This window comes from Lepidochelys kempii, chromosome 10 (assembly GCF_965140265.1).
Source record: "Lepidochelys kempii isolate rLepKem1 chromosome 10, rLepKem1.hap2, whole genome shotgun sequence".
Lineage (NCBI taxonomy): Eukaryota > Metazoa > Chordata > Testudines > Cheloniidae > Lepidochelys > Lepidochelys kempii.
Genome location: NC_133265.1, coordinates 44277531 through 44297802, shown reverse-complemented (window position 1 = coordinate 44297802; position 20272 = coordinate 44277531). Strand labels below are relative to the sequence as shown.

The following is a 20272-nucleotide window of genomic DNA, read 5'->3' as shown; positions in this document are numbered from 1 at the left end:
GACCAATTCCCAGTTAAATCATCCCAGCCAGGGCTTTGTCAAGCCTGACTTTAAAAACCTCTAAGGAAGGAGATTCTACCACCTCCCTAGGTAACGCATTCCAGTGTTTCACCACCCTTGTAGTGAAAAAGTTTTTCCTAATATCCAATCTAAACCTCCCCCACTGCAACTTGAGACCATTACTCCTCGTTCTGTCATCTGCTACCATTGAGAACAGTCTAGAGCCATCCTCTTTGGAACCCCCTTTCAGGTAGTTGAAAGCAGCTATCAAATCCCCCCTCATTCTTCTCTTCTGCAGGCTAAACAATCCCAGCTCCCTCAGCCTCTCCTCATAACTCATGTGTTCCAGTCCCCTAATCATTTTTGTTGCCCTTCGCTGGACTCTCTCCAATTTATCCACATCCTTCTTGAAGTGTGGGGCCCAAAACTGGACACAGTACTCCAGATGAGGCCTCACCAATGTCGAATAGAGGGGAACGATCACGTTCCTCGATCTGCTGGCTATGCCCCTACTTATACATCCCAAAATGCCATTGGCCTTCTTGGCAACAAGGGCACGCTGTTGACTCATATCCAGCTTCTCGTCCACTGTCACCCCTAGGTCCTTTTCCGCAGAACTGCTGCCTAGCCATTCGGTCCCTAGTCTGTAGCGGTGCATTGGATTCTTCCGTCCTAAGTGCAGGACCCTGCACCTATCCTTGTTGAACCTCATCAGATTTCTTTTGGCCCAATCCTCTAATTTGTCTAGGTCCCTCTGTATCCTATCCCTCCCCTCCAGCGTATCTACCACTCTTCCCAGTTTAGTATCATCCGCAAATTTGCTGAGAGTGCAATCCACACCATCCTCCAGATCATTTATGAAGATATTGAACAAAACCGGCCCCAGGACCGACCCCTGGGGCACTCCACTTGACACCGGCTGCCAACTAGACATGGAGCCATTGATCACTACCCGTTGAGCCCGACAATCTAGCCAGCTTTCTACCCACCTTATAGTGCATTCATCCAGCCCATACTTCCTTAACTTGCTGACAAGAATACTGTGGGAGACCGTGTCAAAAGCTTTGCTAAAGTCTAGAAACAATACATCCACTGCTTTCCCTTCATCCACAGAACCAGTAATCTCATCATAAAAGGCGATTAGATTAGTCAGGCATGACCTTCCCTTGGTGAATCCATGCTGGCTGTTCCTGATCACTTTCCTCTCATGCAAGTGCTTCAGGATTGATTCTTTGAGGACCTGCTCCATGATTTTTCCAGGGACTGAGGTGAGGCTGACTGGCCTGTAGTTCCCAGGATCCTCCTTCTTCCCTTTTTTAAAGATTGGCACTATATTAGCCTTTTATTTAGCCTGGATGGTACCAGTGCAGAGGCTCTGATAAATCTCCTTAGCAATGGAGATTCAGGCTCATCCAAAATGATGAGATCCTCAGAAGACAAAAATCTGGAAGGAGCCAGAGGGCTCTTGTAGTCTATAGTCGAGGCTTGGGTTGGTACTGGAGGTGGAACTGTGGACTAGCGAGATGGAGACTACTGCAGTACTGAGTTGGATGCAGGGTCCTGTCTTACTTCAGAGCTAGGGTAAGAAACCTGTACTGAGGGATGTATGCCGTGAGGGATCAGGTGGTGCTGCTGCAGTAGGTGTTCTGGAAAAGGGCTTATCAATACAAGGCTCCTTACATGATACCAATGCCTCAGTACCAGACTCAGTTGGAGCCTCTACGGCAGTGCTACTCAAAGTGGTGGTCCAAGCCATCGGCTGCTGGTCTGCGCGCACATTGGAAAAAAACCTGCCAGTCCCCCACATCAGATAGCTTGAGAAGCACTGGTCTATGGTACCCTTTAAGGGATGTGAAGTCTCCGGAGAGACCTTTTCATCGTTTCTCTGGTCGGGGAGGAATGCTTTCTTCTCTTTGATGCCTTTGTCTCCGTGGTGCAGATAATGCTGGACGGTGACTGAAGCAGCCTGTGATGTTGAGGCCGATGTATCGGTGGAGGGACAGGATGGGAAGTGGACCCTTCCAGAGCTAGAGCATATTCCATTAACAGGTGTTTTGGTCTAATGTCCCTATCTTCTTTGGACCTACCCTTAAACTCCAGATAGATCTTACACTTTGAGGGGATGTGGGAGTCCCCCAGACACCACAGACAACTTGAATGTCTGACTGTGGGGAAAAGACCTGTGGCAGGTCTGGCGGGACTTAAACCCTGAGGTCTTAGGCAAAACAGATTGTGCTCCAGCACAAAGGTCAAGTAGGGGGGGAAGCCCCACTCCAGGAGCACAAAAATCATGCTCAATGAAATATAGTGAAAATAAAATAAAGGTAAAGTATATAATTGAGAAATTAAAAACTTTCATGAGGTCAAAGACAGGTGGGAAGCTGAATACAGCTAACTGCAGAAGACTCCTTCCCAAGCCACAGGCGGGCTGAAAAGTAACTAAGTGGCAGTAGGCCCACGCCTCCCTATATCCACTTATTTGGAGCATGAGGTGTTACTTCATACAGGCGTGAGCCTGCAAGCACTACTTTGTAGTCTGTGATCGTTAGCTAATGGGCGAACCCACATCCCAGGTGGAGCACCCACAGGGGCATATATTCAGGGGGAAAAGGCTATTACCTCATCCACCTTGTCGCTCTCATAGCCTGGGACCACACGGCTACAACAACACTGCAACCACCTGAAAAGACCCTGTTTCACTGCAGCTCTGGGAACAGTCAAATGCCAGCCCACTTTTTCCCCATTCCCTTTGGTCAAACCCAACATGACAGAATGGAGGAGACATTTATTTAGTGTGAGGAGATTGGGGAATTCAGCTACTATGAGAGACAGGAAGTTACCCTCTGGCTCAGGGTCCCCCTTTTCAGAATTGAGGTTGATGTACAGATACACAGCCTCCTTCCAGGAGGGGATTCCCCAGAGATAGAACTGGCTGTCCAGTTCCTGTCTGAGATTGCAGGGCTTGGGCCCAGAGGTTGCTTTTTAGTAAATCCACTTGCAGTGGGGCACCAAAGGGTTAAAGAACACGGACTGGAAGACAGAATGAACAGTTCCAGTTGTGCCATGGGAAGCAAACTCTGCAGACTTCTCCCCATAAAGAAACACGAGAAAGAGTGATTTCCGGGGCAAGGAAGATCTAGCTCCATTCCCTTAGAGCAGAAATCAGAGATGCAGGGTTCCCCTGGCAGTGCTCCAGAAGGCCTCAGATTCACAAGTTCCTGCCTACAGGACCCCATCTTGCTCCAACCAGACTAAGTGCAAGGGCCTAAATTGCAGCTATTATCAGTAGTGATATGTGGAATAAGCCTCTTCAGCACAAGGCAAAGAAAACATGTCACACTGTAGCTTGTCTTGCTGTGAAATGGGTAGGGGATGGAAAGCAATGATAGATCAGCATCGGAGAATCATAGAATCATAGAATATCAGAGTTGGAAGGGACCTCAGGAGGTCATCTAGTCCAACCCCCTGCTCAAAGCAGGACCAATCCCCAATTAAATCATCAAAACTGCAAATTTGCAGGGATGCTCAGCAACAGCAACTTCCTCCTAAGAAATGGAGCTCTGGTTCTGGCTTCCAGAGCAAACCCAAGATCTGAGAGGCAGGCAAAGGGGAGGGAATTCTGCCAGAGGCCTTCAAACACACACACACACACACCCCAACATCTGGGACACAGAGCCTTCCTCGACTTTTTTTCTTCTCTCTTGAGGTTCTTCTCACTTCTGCAGAGAAGGGCTGGAAGAGACATAGCTGGAAGACAACCCACGCATCTATGCCTTGCTTCCAGTACGAAATGATAGGAGACATTGGAAATGGGTGGACAGGTACTTTTATATTAGAACATGATACACAGGTCTTTTTCTCTCCCAGATTCCTGCTACGTGACTGAATCCTATTGTCTAACAAGGTGTTTACGTGTAGGATACTGGAAAAAGTGATGCAATACAAATGGCCTTTTAAATCAATTATGAGTGCACCTCACCCTTTTCCTGTAGGTATCTTTATTCTAAGTTGGCCATTGATTGCAACACGTTCCTAAATATCCAAAGATGTTTACAGATTTACTATGATTTTACACTGTCCAAAACTGACAAGGAACTATCAATAAAATAACTGCCCAGTAGATGGAAATTTGTCTAAGGTCAGTGTCAACCCTGTAGTGCAGCAGGCTGCGTATGTTACCATGTTTACAGTACTGAAGGCCCATAGATCAACTTTAAATTATTTATTGACTTTATTAATTAAGCGGATAATATCTTGATGTCCACTGACTGGGTTCTGACTTGATGTATGGCATTAATGTCTTGATTTCCCCCCATAAACATATGGAGAAAATCTTTAATCTATTATATTTCATTTTGGTTGGAATCTTTCATAACCAGTGGGTCTCTTTTGAACAGTGACCTTTCATTGGAATACTGATTTTGTTCTTTTTAGTGACTTGTTTATCCTATGACTGCAGTGTGAACTTAAAATGAGAATGATAAGATTACAATCACCAGAAATGTAATATCCACAGGGGGGGAATATTTTATGAGATGCTGAAATTATTAAGATAAGATTGTACCAAAATATTGCTGTAGCTTGGTCTTACATAAATCAGGAAAAGAAACATTTTTATTCCAGGATCAACTTAAAACTACACTGGAGCTTATATAATAGGTGTATATAACACTAGTAAGTGTCAGGTACTCCAGGCAGTCTTAATTCAAAGATTTGTCACTTGCAACTGTAAAAATAAATTACGTATGAGATGAGTGCAAGCTGAGTTAAGAAATGACTGCTGCAGTAATTCATTAAAAACTTGTCTACATATTACCAGATGAAGAGCAAATGCTTAAAGAGCTCTACATCCCCTCCAAACACTAGGTAAAGCTGAAGTCTTAATGCAGTGCTGTTTCTACTGGGGGGGGGGGGGGAGGGGACTGAGAGGCTTTTGGGAACAAAGGGTAGTTATTTTTAATTTAACCCCTTTTGATTTGCTTGTGCTCCCGTCCCCCTGCCACCAAATACTCTGACAAAGGAAAATTTATTCATGAATTGTATAAACAATTACTCTCCACACAAAGGATCAGGAACTTGGGTGCTTCTCCATTTACAGGGTAGATGCAGATTGAACAGTTAAGCTAAACTGTGGTCATAAATATGACTATTCTCTAAAACTCTCTTCCCTCTAAGGGCTCGTTTCCCCGAGTTCAACGCTAGTCCTTTCCAGGGCTAGACTGATTTGTCTAACTGGTCTTTTCTATGTCTAATGTCTACACTATTATGATTTTGGGAAGAATTGTGAACAATATACTTTCTACCCACTATATAGGAACATTAACCAACAGAGCTCCTGCCTTTGACTCAGACAGCTAAGCCCAGTGCATGTCACACTGTGCAATATTTTTTGTTACATAATTCCAGTTAATACAGAGCATGAAGCCCTATTATTAATTGTGCTTAACTTGTTAAGACATTGAAGCATCCCTGCTTTTCTGTTATGGAATACTGACAAAATAACACAAATGTACTAGGTATAATCACTGAAGTGATTAAGTAACCAATGAAAAGGTGACCATTAGTAACTTGGCCAAATAGCTAGAACAGTAAGTAATATTACCACCCTAGGGGAATTTGGATTCACTAACTAATCCACTGGTTAAATAACTTTTTTAATTTACACTTGTGATTGGAACTGATGCTTACATTTCAAAACAAAGACATTTCTACCAAACAATCTATTTTTCAGAAATCGAGAGGATGTAACTTTATTCAACTTCCAGGAAAAGCCAAGTCCAAGTAGTACCATTGGTGAGCATACAGGCTCTTCTAAAACTTGGGAATACATACCTCAAGGCTAGCAACTGAATGAATCCAGCAAAATGTAACTCCCAAGCATCAAATAATTAAATGGGTTTGGACTCTACCTATTTTAAAGAAAAAGTTTTAGGAACTGACCAATGGCAGCACACACTGTAGAGGGAAATGCAAGAGACCAGAATACAGAAGCAGCTAATCTGCATGAACTACAGTACTTGTTTGCCAGACCATCTGCTCTTGGCCAAGTCATAAAATAGCAGCAACTGTAACAGAGATCCCATGTTCCACCTTCTCAACCAAAGATGGATTTCTTACAGGGAAAAGGATGACAAGGCTTTGCCAGTGGCAAGAGTGAATTTAAGTTTAACACTGTTGGGCTTGACCATAATAAACTTACATTTTTTTTTACACTGAATTATAGGACATAGTTAAAAAATATTCTGTGCTGTATGGGTTTCCCTCCCCATTTTTTAACAAACCATAAACAACCTGTTCATATAGCTAAACTAACTTGAAAATCTTAAACTGGATTCCAATTGCTTTACTTACACTAGAAATAAACTATTAGGTGCTAACTATTGAGAGCTATGTAATTATCTGTAAGTGTTGCTTAGAAGTATATTGACTGCGAAATTCTAGAGGCTATGTCTATAGTAGACTTTTTGTTAAGATTTCCCATTGGTGGAAATAGTGGAAAATTAAGGAAACTAGTCTAGTGTAGACAAGGCCTCCGTTAAGAATGAAAACCCTTCCTTAACTTTCCCAGTGCTAGACATTGCAGGGAGCACATGGAATAAGTCTGTTTAGAGACTTCTAAAGACAAGCACATCTTTCTGAAGTGCTAACAAAAATGTACTGTACTTACCATGCATATTTCTACAATGTGGAAACAAGCCTTTTGATGTTCTGCTTAGGCACATCTTACAGGAGTTTTAAAGTCTATGTTTTAGATGGAAAGTGTGCCTTTATTAAGACTCGTTTACAGTAATGCTCCATCTCTGTAAACTTTATTTATACAAAATGAAGAAGGAATACGATGGCACAAGACTTAAGCCTTCTGTAGATATAGACACCAAAAATATTTAATTTTTTTAATTCACCTATAAAGCTTGATCACCTCTCCACAGGCAACAAGGCAAAACTCGATATTACACTCTATTGCATGTTCCTTTTTTGAAGGGCTTGCAACTGTATGCGCATCTGAACTTTAAAGTGAAATGATATACAGAGCAGTTTAAAGAGTGAACTAGTATTGTGGCATCTTGCAGCAGGCCCTTTACATTGTTATAACACTGAATCTCCATGCGCTATTCTTTGTGGCAGGTGATGTTATGTTCCATGCTGCTGGACTCCCTTCTCCTCCTACAATAGGAGTCCAGCCATAGTAATTAGTAACACAGGCAGAAATGCCTGTTTGTTCATGCAGGACTAGTTTATTATGTAACAAACAGAGGCGTAAGGACAAGGAAATGGAGACCAAGTGCATCTCTGCCCACCCGTTCTGTAAAGGGGTCCTCTAGCATAACAATTCCTCACATTTAAATGAAAGCCTTTGAAAAGACAGGCAATTTCTCTAAACAAAGTTATTTTTAAAGTATGACATATAAATAAAGCTGTAATAAAAAAAGAAAGGGACTGAATCCTGAAGAAAGCTTGAAGTAAAATACTAGCTATATTAACTCAAACTAGAAGTATTCCTACTGGTTCTGAAGTTCTCTAAACTTGCTTTAGGTGTGATTTTTACTTTTTTTTTTTTTAGTGATTTTAGTAACACTAAAAATTAATGGCATGAAAAGCGTTACTAACTTCAGAATACTGTCTTATTTAGGAGAGCAACCTGTGAAGCCATTAGCAAAATGGTTCCACGTATAATTAAACAAACATGGACATATACTGGATTTTTTTTGTACAACTCGTTAACAAGAACAAGAGAGCCAGCGAGTCTATTCCAGACCTCTGCAGAACAAAACCCTAGCTAAGAATTTCTAGCAGGAAAGGGTTAAAATCCTTTCCTTAAGGTATCCGGCAATTGCTTATGATGCTCTCAGTGGGCTGCACTGGAAGTTTCTTTGCATGTTTCTTTTTCCCCTTGCTACCCAGAATGCTCCTGGTTTCCATTTCCTGATGTGTGAGTGTCATGTCAGAGAGGATGGTGGGATATGGAGCCTTACTGTACTTCTCCTCCTTGCATCTCTGCAGGATCTCTAAGCTCCTCTGATGGACTGGGTGATGTAGAAAGCTAAAACTATCCACACTTTTCAAAACCGCACATGGCACTGCATCATCATGCCCTTGGGAAGCAAAATAAAAACAAAAAATGGAGAGAAGAGAAAGATTATATAAGCAGAAATCAGGAGAGAGTAAAGAACAATGCTGCCAACTGCCCATGTGATACAAGAATTGTTCAAAATTCGCACTTTCTTTCTGTTTATGGACCACAACTAGGCTATTTGCAGCAGTTATGAAAATGTATAGCACTGACAAAGGTTAACTTCAGTTCCCTCATGACACGGTATCATGACATATCACACACAGTCATGGAAATAATTCTCTCAGTCCAGAGTCCAAGGACACTGCAAATGTACCTACCCACATCTCTGCAGGCATCTACTCAGTTACACATTTCGTTGTACTCTGACTGGGGGGGTGGGGGTGGGGGTTGATTTGCACGGTGACTATACAGTTATTTCTTGTGAACTAAATAGTAGTTAAATTCCAGCACTTCGATTGGCCAGAGCACAATCATCTGGATAATCAATGCAAGGTAACCTTTAAAAAGAAGTGATTATGCAAATCTCTACTTTTATTAGCTACAGTACGATAAATCCTTCTGCTTCAGTTCAGCTGAGGTTGGCTACTGATTTCAGAACTCCTCACCCATATGTTCACAAACACGGCCACCACAAATTCTGACCAACTCCACACACTTATACCCCTAGGTTATCCAGATATTTGCAATTTAAATTGAAACAGGAATTACTCGACATAGGGAAGAGGAGAGGGGGTACGCTTAGCCTTCCTTCGGGCTGAGAAATGGGGAGATTTCAGACATACTGAGTTTACGTGGCAGACAGAATCTGGGAGTTGGTGTCAGAATTTACGGTGGACATCTGTGTGTGGGCATACAGTATGTTCCCTGATAATTGCGTAATAAATGTAACCTGGAATAAAAGTTATACAGGTATTACGTTGTAAACAGGAAGCTCCCTCCAGTTACCATCTAAATGGCTGAGCAAAAGGGAATTACTGTGGGATAGGTCATGCTTCCATTTGAGGAGTAATGAGACACTGAAGTTACCATATATCAGCATGATATATTATGCCTACCATTCAAGGCTGATGCTTTAAACTATCAGCAAAGACTGATCTGAACACTTTAGAGGAACACTGTCAACTATTGTTTTTCTAATGTTAGTAACACCATTTTTGTACTGCCCATTTGGAAGCCTGAAGACCAATTTTTTTTACCACCATTTTTGCCTTTTTCTATTCAGCAAACATTCATTTTCTTCTTTTTTGGTTTATAGCACTGCTAATTCAATAAAAGTCAGAATGGCTTTCTTTTGCTTGCTTCACTGCTTGCAAACCAGCATCATCATTTATGTCAGCAGCAATGGGCACAGCACTGCGAATAGTGCTTGTTAGTTGAATACTATTGCAGAGCCAGCAGAGGGAGGATGAGAGTATAAAGTCAGAAACATAAATCCTTTATCAGGTCTATGTTCACATCCAACTTGCTCAAAACAGAGAAAACCAAAGAGGAAGCTGTGGATGACTGGCTTCCATCACTGGATTTGCGTAAGTCATCTCAAAACAGAGACTTTTCTTTTTAAATTTGTCAGCAACAAGGCGTTCCTTATTATGTTTTATGTGGAATACATTAATCTAGAGCAGTAGTTCTCAACGTATTTACCATTGTAGGCCACATCCAATACTCCTCCTATGGCCCTGAGGATGTCACATGGGCCACAGATGTGTGCTGATTGGGCCACGAGCTGAGAACCACTGATCTAGATGATATTTGCTATCAGATTACAAAAAAAATCAGACAAATTTGCTTCCTAAAAACTTGACAATGTCCCTTTAATCAAGTTCATTTTCCTTCAAGAAAATCAAACCCAAATGTGAGCTTTTCTTTTAGAATTTAACTTCAGTTTCTTGTTCTCCCACACAGAAAGCGCAATTATAAAACAAGTAATTGAAAGAGCTCCCCCCTCAACTATCGATATTTTACCCAGTCTGATATCTTTAAGTTTTTAATTTGAAAAGAGTTGGCAGCACTGTAAGAAACAGCTACTGGGCCAGAAGAGAAACATATCCAACAAAATTCAGACAGTTACATTGCTCTGCTTCTACATATCTCACAGTTATAAACACAACGTCACTAAAAGCTACACTACAAGAATATAATAAGTGCAGCAAGAAAAGAAAAGCTCCTAAAGGTAGCAGTGAAGACTATATTCATTTATCCAACACTAATTCTATTGAAAGCAGAACACAGAAGTGTTCACACTGCTTCTGGACACCACTGGCACAAAGAAAGATAGATATAGAATGAAGGAAAGAAAAAAAAACTGGGTTTTGGAAAGCCTACTACACATAGGGTTGAGAGTTTTGTATGGCTAGCACAACTCAAATAGGCTTTCAGACAGGGAAAAGGAAAGTGTATAGACTGTTGGCCTAAAAACACTGAAAAAAAAATAAGCTCCAAAGAAAAAATGCAGCTTTTTCAGACATCCTTTAAAACTGCTTTGCAACTGTACCTTCTGATCGATCACAACAGGGTCCGATAGGGCTACCAGGGAGTTTATAAGGCCTTGTCTACACTAAGGGAAGTCAATCTAAACTAGGGTGACCAGATGTCCCGATAAAATTGGGACTATGCCGATTTTTAGGTCTTTGTCGGGACACCATTTGTCCCAATATTGCGGCTTTGGCCGCTCCAGCATTTTTTGTTTTGTTTTTGCTTCGTCAACTCCGGCCGCTTTTTCTGTGTGCTTCCCCCATGTGTCCTGATATTTTCTTCGTTTCATCTGGTCACCCTAATCTAAGCTATGTAATTGGGGGGAGGGATAGCTCAGTGGTTTGAGCATTGGCCTTCTAAACCCAGGGTTGAGAGTTCAATCCTTGAGGGGGCCATTTAGGGATCTGGGGCAAAAATTGGGGATTGGTCCTGCTTTGAGCAGGGGGTTGGACTAGATGACCTCCTGAGGTCCCTTCCAACCCTGATATTCTATGATCTGAGTTACGTGAATAGCGTAACTCAAATCAACCTAGCTTAGATCTACTTACCGCAGGGGCCACACTATATGACGTCAACGGGAGACACACTTCGATCGACTCCCCTTACTCTTCTCCATCAGGTGGAGTACAGGAGTTGACAGGAGAGCAATCAGCGGTCGATTTAGCGGGTCTTCACTAGACCCGCTAAATTGGCCGCCGATGCATCAATCACCACAGCGTTGATCCTCCGGTAAGTGTAGACAAACCTTAAGACACCTAGCCCTTTTTAACAATGTTTAAAACTGAGCAGTATGTGTGCTAGTGTGGAGGTGTTATTAGGTATTAATGTATGTGTGTGGGGGGGGGAGGGGTGTTATTAGCAAATCTTTATTATAGCATGAGTTCCAACTCCAGCTGCACCAGATGCATTCAGCTCATGCTAATTAAAATCTAGAAAGGGTTGGTTAAAAAAAACCCCAAAACATATGCAATCCTTAGCAATTCGTGCTATTTTATAGGATGACTATCAAGATAGGTAAACTTTAGGGCCTAAAATTTGAGTGGATCCTTGAACAATTCCCAGAGAATAGTTGCTGTAGCTATGTTCATTAGATTATCAGATTGTGATTCTTGTGTGTTATGTCACATAGCAGCCGATAGGCACCAACATCCGCTAATCAAGTATGCCTCAGAACAAAGTTCTCAATCTTCTGGGGCCTAATGTACAAAAGCCAATACCCCATGCCACACATTCAGTTATGCCTGTTCTAACACACAATGCCATTTGGGATACTTTTTTGAGACACTGACTGAGTTATGGAGAAGTTCAAGCTACACTGTAGCTAGAGTTTGGATAATTGAATGGGAGGTGGGCACAGGGGATCATCATTAAGGAAGAAAGGGAAACCTAGAGTGCTAGTTACAAAAGCTTCGAATATCCATACCATCATGTAAATCAGTCCCTAGGGACCAACACGAGTGGGTTCTCAAGGTGGCAGCCACAAAGCTTATCTAGTCTATCATTCTAAGGACCTTAAGTGGCCACCGTAACAGAGACACATGCCACTGACATGCTCTATACGGGAATAATTTTTAAAAGTTAATTTGTTAAAAAGAGAAAAACAGAACTTTGTTTTTAGAAAAGAAAACTTCTATGCATAAAAGTATTCTTGGCAAAGGGAGATTTACTTCACATATGGAAGGAAAGACATTTATTAGATCCTAGTGTTAGCAATTGTAAAAATGGGCACATGGATACTAGGCAACCACTCCCTCCGCAGGAAAGAACGTTGACACTACAGTTTAACTGTAGGGTCTAGCATCACTTCATATTAGGACAATGCCTATAGGCCCCAGCTGAGATCAGGGTCCCATAACATGCTGTCCCTATTTGCAATATATTTTTCTATTAGCAATAGTTACATACCTAAATAATGTAACTCCAAAAAAAATGGATAAAAATGTAAAATGCACTAACCCACATTATCATATATTCTTCAAACTAACCATCTATTCAATATAAACTGAATAACTGGTGCTGCTTCTGCTGCCAGGTGAAAGTTCTTTGCTACCCTATGTAAGAAGTGATAGCAATGCTAGTGTATATTGGAGAATTTATTGACTACATATGTATGATAAGATAACGGATTGTGACTTTTCTCCACACAGATGCTTTAAACCACATCTTATTGTTAATACTGGAAATAATCTGGCTTTAGGTGAACTCTTTCTTTAGATCTGCTTTATTAAAAGGTGGCACATTTGTCATCATTATTTCTCAACTACTTCAGTCATTATTTGATAACATTTTTTAAATGTGTCCATTGGAAAAATTAAGATGCAAATGATTTTGGGCAGTCAAGGAATTTAAGGCTCATACTTGTCGTCTTGAGATCAGTGGAATTATTTTATCTGAAGAATAAATGTTACAAGGGACAAAACAAAATGGAGTGAGACATTTTTGAGCGATCATGCAAAGGGCACAGGATGGATTGGACTATAGGACTGTATCCCGAAAGAGGTTAAGAAGCTGTTTCAAATGAAACCATATACTAATTAATCCTGATATAAGAAAAAAAATTAAAAATCCCAGAGTTGTCTGAAAACCTCACAGATTTTCTTTGATGTATCTAATTTTAGCCAGTTGCTGATCCAATCTAAAAAGAGTGAGAAATCAGAAAGCTAACTGCTAGGGACACTAACATGGCAGATGTGATTACAGAAGACAGAGGGTGAAGTAGGGCTTGAAATTAGCAGGGCAGGGTTGGCAATAGCTCTTGCTGCCAGCGAGATAGCATTTTTATTTTTTTTCTTCCTTGGAGTGTACTCTATAGCCCAGCCAGCTATCCAGTTGGGATTTGTGAATCAGCAAGATTTAAAAAAGAAACAACAAACCACACCCCACAACATATGAGGGAAAGGCAGGAACATCTCTTCAAAGAACTAGATTTCTAGGGATTTTTCCCCCCTCCCCTAGCACAAGGTCTCAAGAAAGCTGCAGCTCTCATGCAATGCGTAATGGGAGCTTTTCAAGTGAAACTTCTCTCCCCTCTACCTCCCAGCATTACAGTGGTCATCATGGAACTTTCACTATCTCAACCCCTGTATTGATATATAAGAAAAGTCTCAGGGTCATTTGTCAGAAGTGTCTTTCCAATTATTCTGTCTAGGGCTATCTTTTTCTCACTCTTCTGAAGAGTTGAAGGCTGGTTTTGTTTCTTGCTATTCTTGGGATTTGACCCAAGGGTCTGATGGTATTCTCAGTGAGCAGAGAAACTTATTCTAAATGGGTGGATTTTCATAATTATATGATTTTTCCTTGATTCTTTCACTCTATTAATGCAAATCTATTAACATTTCAAGCTAGAAATCAACAGAATGATTCTATACTTAATTTTAACTTTGTACTGACATTTCCCTGCTGATGTTCTAGCTTTGTCATGAATTTCAAGCCCTCTTGTGCCCAGAAATTAGTAATAGCAGCTTGTACCTGTCGTTCAGGAATACCTTTATGCGGAGAAATGTTCTACAAGCACAGCCAAGTATTGCCTGCCACAGCATGATGATGCACCATTACTTTCATTTAATTTACTACCCTCCCTGTTCCGCATGAGGGCGAGTAGGTCGTTCTAGCTGACCGCACAGCTATGAACTTGTGCTAGACAGGAGAACACTCTCTCTTTCGGCTTAAAGGGTGAACAGTCTGAAAAATTACAGTCCTATTTTCTGTGTTTTCAGACTTTATGCTAAAAGTGAAAGAACTATGAGTTAAAGAATCGAAGTATTCCCTTTTTTGCTTCATAATTTTAAGCTTCCATTTAAATCATGCACATTTCCATAAGAATAAATCCTACAGAAAAGGTAAAACAACATCAGAATGAAAATCCATCATCACAAATTGCTAAGGCTCCATTGCATTTGTTATTCAACATGTAAAGTAACACACTTTTCTTTACTCAGAAATCTAGCCATTCAATTCACCAGTTTTTGAACACATTATTAGGAAGAGGAGCATGTGTGTAAATTAGATAGGATAACATTTTAATCATTCTGAAACATATAGTGTATTTATTATATATAGTTAAGATTCAAAGATGTACAGAGATGGGATGCCAATATCTGTTACTCACCAGTTTTCTTCTCCGTGTATCGTTTTCCAGCCTCCCTAAAACCAACCATCGCCCTGAAAAAAGCTCTGAGGACTGCCCAGCGGAACACAGCCACTGGATCAATCCCTATCATCCCACAGATAAAGGCATTCTTGCTGCTTCTTAGGAGAGCTACAATGTCCGGCCGCATATGATCTGTGTTTTTCTCCCGGAAATCCTAGCAAGAAAGACAAAAGGAGGGCTTGACTCTTCCTGTAATATGACAACTGTTTATTAATACTGTCCTCACTGTTCTTCTGCATGTGATAGCTTTCAAAAGCAAGACAATTTACTGAAACGTCTCAGTCCAACACACGTCTAATAAAACAGACATTTTAAAAACTGGTGCTTGACACCACAAACTTAATACTCTTTTAATGTGATTTTTTGGTACATAGTTAAACACTATAGCACCTACGTAGTCTCCCACACAAGCCGGGCCAGGTGCCGAACAGCTGTCAGGAGGATCTGGCCCAATATTTTTAGTGACATGAATGTCAATGGGGTCAAGTTTAAAATAATTAGCATGAGATTTTTAAATATGCCTCAGGGAGCTGGACTCCTAACTCCCTTAGACACCTGCGAAAATCCCAGTCGTAGTTATTTAATAGTAAAATGGCTGAAGGCAAAGAAAATGCACCTGGTCTTGTATTGCTAGTATATGAACCATAAACAATATACTGTCTGTAATCTGGAGAAACCATGACCCCAAAACTCTGGTGATGCCATGCAAATCCAAGTTAATTCTACACACAGGCACTCAATTTGCATCGAGTTTGTGTCAGTTAATTAAGTTTACAAGGCCTTCCTCCAGCAGAATAATCATTTTAACTTGGCAGCGATCAATTTAGAGCTTCAGACAAGGAACATGAAGAGGAAGTTGCAACAAGAAGCATATTGCAAATTGTATCTTTTGGTGTTTCAAAGGATGTCTGTGGGTATGTCTGCACTATACAATAAGTGCAGGTCTGTGGGATCTGGGCTTGTGGACTCAGTGTATCCAAGCCCATGCTTCCGTGTCCACACTGCACTGTATACCTGGGTTTCTTTGCAAGAATCCAAAGGTGTTTCCCCTGCAGTGCCATAATACTGTTAGGCAATTTTGATTATTATAATCTATTCCAGAAGTTCTCAATCTGGGGCTAGTGAACAGATTACCAGTTAGTAAGGGGGGAGGGATCCTGGCTAGCAAGGATGAGTCCCAGTATGGAAAAGGTTTAGAACTGCTGATGTATTTAATGCCAAGCAAGGTGGGCACTATACAGAAAAATACAAATCCCAGTTATTGTCCCAAAGAATTTATAATCTACAGCCCCAAATCTGTGAAGATTTATGCACCTGCTTAGTTTTATGCACTGAGTAATCCTGTTGAATGTGCAATCTTAGGCCCCAATGAGAGAGAGTGTGTACAGCTAAGCATGTATATAAGTCCTTGCAAGTTTGGAGTGGAAAGCTACCCACAACACAAAATGGAAGACAACCAAGAGTATGGGTGGGAAGAAGCAGTACAAGGAGGGCGACCATACAGAAAGAAGGTGTGGCTGCTCTGTTTGGCTATGCTTATGTTTAAAAGGTTCTGATTATTGTCATTTTAATTTTTTTAAAAACATAGTTTGAAACTTTACACTTTAATCCACAATAAACTGTATAAATCCTTTGCCCCCTGAGATGCTGGCAGACCAGGTGCCAGCTCATGCCAAGGCCCCAGTCCTCACTGAACACTGACAAAATGCACAGCTGGAAACCAGTCTGGCTCACCTGTATGTTAGTATTGTTGAGCTAGATATTAGAGTTGTAAGGATGTGTTTAACGTTTAGACTTTATGAATAATTTGTAGGATTCTGCGTGCATTAGTCTCCCTTATCCATACCCCATGTTATAAAGCAATAGCAAATGTTTGCATTGTAAACCTTTGTAACCATTCATCACACAGGAAAGATGCCTTCTCTAATTCAAATGCTGGCTTCCTATTGAAACCAAATGAGCCATGGTGAGACATTAAAAGAACAAAGACTTTGTTAACTGAACTCTTCACCCCCTCCAGGAAGAAGAGACCTGTGCATTAACTCCTCCCATCAACTTGGGTTCTAGGGAGAAGGGCATAAAAATCCCTGACAAGGAGAAACTGGGTTCTTCTTGCTGCTTGGATTCTAAAGGGTCCAGAATCACGAGGCATAAGCAAAAGGACACCCTCCCCTTCCCCCAAGCTGTTTTGCCTGGGTTAGCCCTACAGGACATATGGAGTTTGCTTATTACTAAAGTTTCTATTATCTTTTTGAATCTAAGGCTGAAACTCATTTGTGGGTGTTACCCGCTTTAAGCTTGTAAAGAACTCTTATTTCCTTTTCCTAGTTAATAAATTGTTAGCTTTATTAAACGACTGGCTACAAGTGTTTTCTCCGGTGAGAGATCTAGGGTACAATGAGGGCTGCCACTTTTGGTTGGATGTATTCCTGGAGGTTTCATCCCATGACAATCTTTAATTAAAGATTAATCTTCAATTCCTGGAGACTCGGCAACCCTAGGTACAATTGACCAGGGGCAAGTGACTAGTCCTTTGGGACTGGGAGTAACCTGAATATTGTGATTTTTGGTATAAGGGACCATCTAATCACAGAGGCAGGCTTGCCTGGGGTGCTAAGGTTAGATCAAAATGTCCTAGCCTAGGGGACTGTCCGCGATTCCATGGTAAGGCTGTTACAGTGCCTGAGAAGTACACACTTGGCTAGTGAAATCTAATTATAGAACACACAACCAATTTGGGGTTTGTGCCCTATTTCCTGACAATCTGCCTTGAGGTTGGCACCCATGCTTGGGAGCCACTCCAGGCAGCCTGACATTCCCTATTTGTGCCTACCTCCTTCACACCAACACCCAGTTCAGCAACGTGCAGTGGTTTTACATTCAGACCACTGCTGCTATACAAAAAATCTTATCTGAACTCTAGCAGACAATAAAATGGAGTTAATTTTTATTCATCCACACTGCAGCCTTGGGTACACGGGTACCCAGTCATAGCTATTATGCATTTTAACTGACATAAGTGTTAGTAAACAGCTGTTGTGACTGACCTTCACTCCGTATTTCACTTTTCCAGCATAGTGCTTTATGATAAAAGCAGGCTCCATCACGGCTGGAAATTCAATGTAAGAATTCCCCTCATGCTGACGCTTGAACTTGTCCAGCAGTGTTTGGTTTGTGGCTTGTGGAAAACTGGATAAAAAGGGGAAAAAATGAAGGCAGCTGTGAAGTCAAAGAAGAAAACCACACACCCTGTTGACAGACCATAAATTGTAATGGGGAACATTCTGCTTTTCTCTTTTCTGTGCTTACAGATATTATGCCCAGGACTGAGCTGCATTTGGCAATATATGTATGCTAACGTACACCTGTATATAAATACACACTATATACATTCGATGAAGCTTCCAACTGCAGATTATCTAGTACAGCTAACTGGGTCTAGAATGAATCAATTGCAAAAGTGTAGTCATGCACGTAACTATTTGTAGTAATATATTCATAGTAGCATGATTATTTTAGATACCTGCCATTATCTAGAGGTCAGATATATTTGTCTTCAGCCTTGTGACTCAAAATGCACAACACATGAGTATATGGAATATTCACACATCTAGAAATGGGCTATTTTAGCTGCATACATAATTTCAGTATTTAAGTTTTTTACAGGTCTCAGTAAGAGGGCATTTTTAAAAAAGTTCACAGAGGTGTGTAAATAAAATCACAAGGCCTGATTTCACCCCACACCAGTTCTACACCAATGTTACTGATTTCAGTGAAGTTACTCTTGATGTACACTGGTATAAATGGATAGAAAAATCAAGGCCATGGCTTTTTCACAGCAAAATGTCAATTCACTGCCCCTTGAACTTTGTGTATTATTTGCTTGCAGTTGAAATGGCCTTTGTCCATATTTTAAAGCTTTATCAAAAATTTAATTAAAATTCTATCTTTTAAAAAAATAAAATTCAAGTTAATCTGCGGTTCAAAAAATACTGCCCTGGACTGCTCTCCTCCATATCTCTGTATGGTGGAACCCTCAGCAGGCAGATCTTTCATTTCTTACATGGAGGGAATCATTTGTCTTTGCAGTACTGTCTCCCTGACTTTCTGGGACCTCTGGTGGTGCTCTGTGGGTCTGGGGTTCCATTCTGAGAGAGGCTGCAAACAGTGGGCAGGCTGGGAAACCATTCGTACCCTCTGAGGCTCTGAGGAAAGTCATTGGAAAAGTTAATACAAGCCTACTGCTGTATTCACTTTTACTGCGGGACTCCCTAGGGTCACTAGGGAAAGAGGATTGGGGGAGGTCCTTGAAAGCACACATGCAATGGAGCTGCACTGCCCTGGTACTGGGGGGCCCACTGTAGGTCGCTAGTGAGCCACCAGGTTTGAGAGCAGGCTTGTGGTTTATTCTAGAGAAGGGAATAAACCCTCCCCACCCGCTACCAACAGAATTATCAAGGAGAGACTGTCAGTGAATCCTACTAGAGACTTCTTGCCCATGAGCCTAGAAAGTTACATTTAGAGGATTTAGGCCAAAATTCCCACAAATCTGAGAGCTTGTCTACCTGGGAAGTTGAGCCGAATTAACTAATGGCTGGTCGACACTGAAAAGTTACATTGGCATACCTACGTCTCTCAGGGGTGTGGACAAATCTGAAAGATATCACTAAGCCAACCTAACCACCAGCATAGACAGCGTTAAGTCGATAGAAGAATTCTTCTAGATATTGCCTCCTGGGGAGGCGGATTAACGAGAGTGATGGGAGAACCCCTCCTGTCGCTGTAGTGAGTGTCTACACTGAAGTTCTGCAGGTGTGCCACTGTAGTGGTTTAAGTATAGACCTAGCCTAAGAGTATGCATTTACTGAGCACTAATGCAAACACATTACATCCCTGTCTGGATGCTCTCATTCAAAAGTAAGGGACCTTAGTCTGTAGCAAACTAAGGCCAGATCTGCTCTAAAAAGTTAAGTTGACCCAACTATCGTCGCTCAGGAGTGTGAAAAATCTACACCCCTATGCAATGCAGTTAAGCCAACCTAACACCCATGTAGACTGCACTAGGTCGATGGAGCAATTCATCTGTTGACCTAGCTACTGCCTCTGGGGGAGATGGATTAACTACAGTGATGAGAGAACACTGAAGCTGTGCTGCTGTAGCTGTTTCAATGTAGACATAGCTTAATTAACTTTAGAAGCAAACTAAGGCCACTTTACTTTACTTTACTTCTGAATGAGCACATCCACACAGATTAAGAATGAGCTCTCAAAAATGGATACTCTCATAAAAAACCAACCTTCCACACAAGCTTCCTCGTGGCTGGATTTTACTAAAACTAGACAAGCCATTTACAACGCACACTTTGCTTCTCTACAAAAGAAAAAGGACACTAAACTTTCTAAACTACTACATGCTACAAGGGGACACAGCAATGGTTCCCTCAACCCACCTAGCAATATTGTTAACCTATCCAACTATACTCTCAGCCCAGCAGAAGCAGCTGTTCTATCTCGGGGCCTCTCCTTCTGCCCCTCCACCCCCACGAACATGATACAGTTCTGTGGTGACCTAGAAT

The 20272-nt window shown here is 41.3% G+C and overlaps 1 protein-coding gene across 4 annotated transcripts in view; it reads right to left on the bottom strand.

Moving 5' to 3' along the window:
- Nucleotides 1-20272, bottom strand: part of MYO9A (myosin IXA) — a 464628-nt gene that overhangs the window by 84172 nt on the left and 360184 nt on the right. For all 4 annotated transcript variants that reach the window (XM_073363174.1, XM_073363176.1, XM_073363175.1 and 1 more), the window contains 3 exons: nucleotides 17744-17885; nucleotides 14655-14850; nucleotides 7974-8093 (listed from right to left, as the gene is read on the bottom strand). In XM_073363174.1, coding sequence (XP_073219275.1) covers nucleotides 7974-8093; nucleotides 14655-14850; nucleotides 17744-17885 — 458 coding nt within the window. The remainder of the gene's footprint in view (nucleotides 1-7973; nucleotides 8094-14654; nucleotides 14851-17743; nucleotides 17886-20272) is intronic.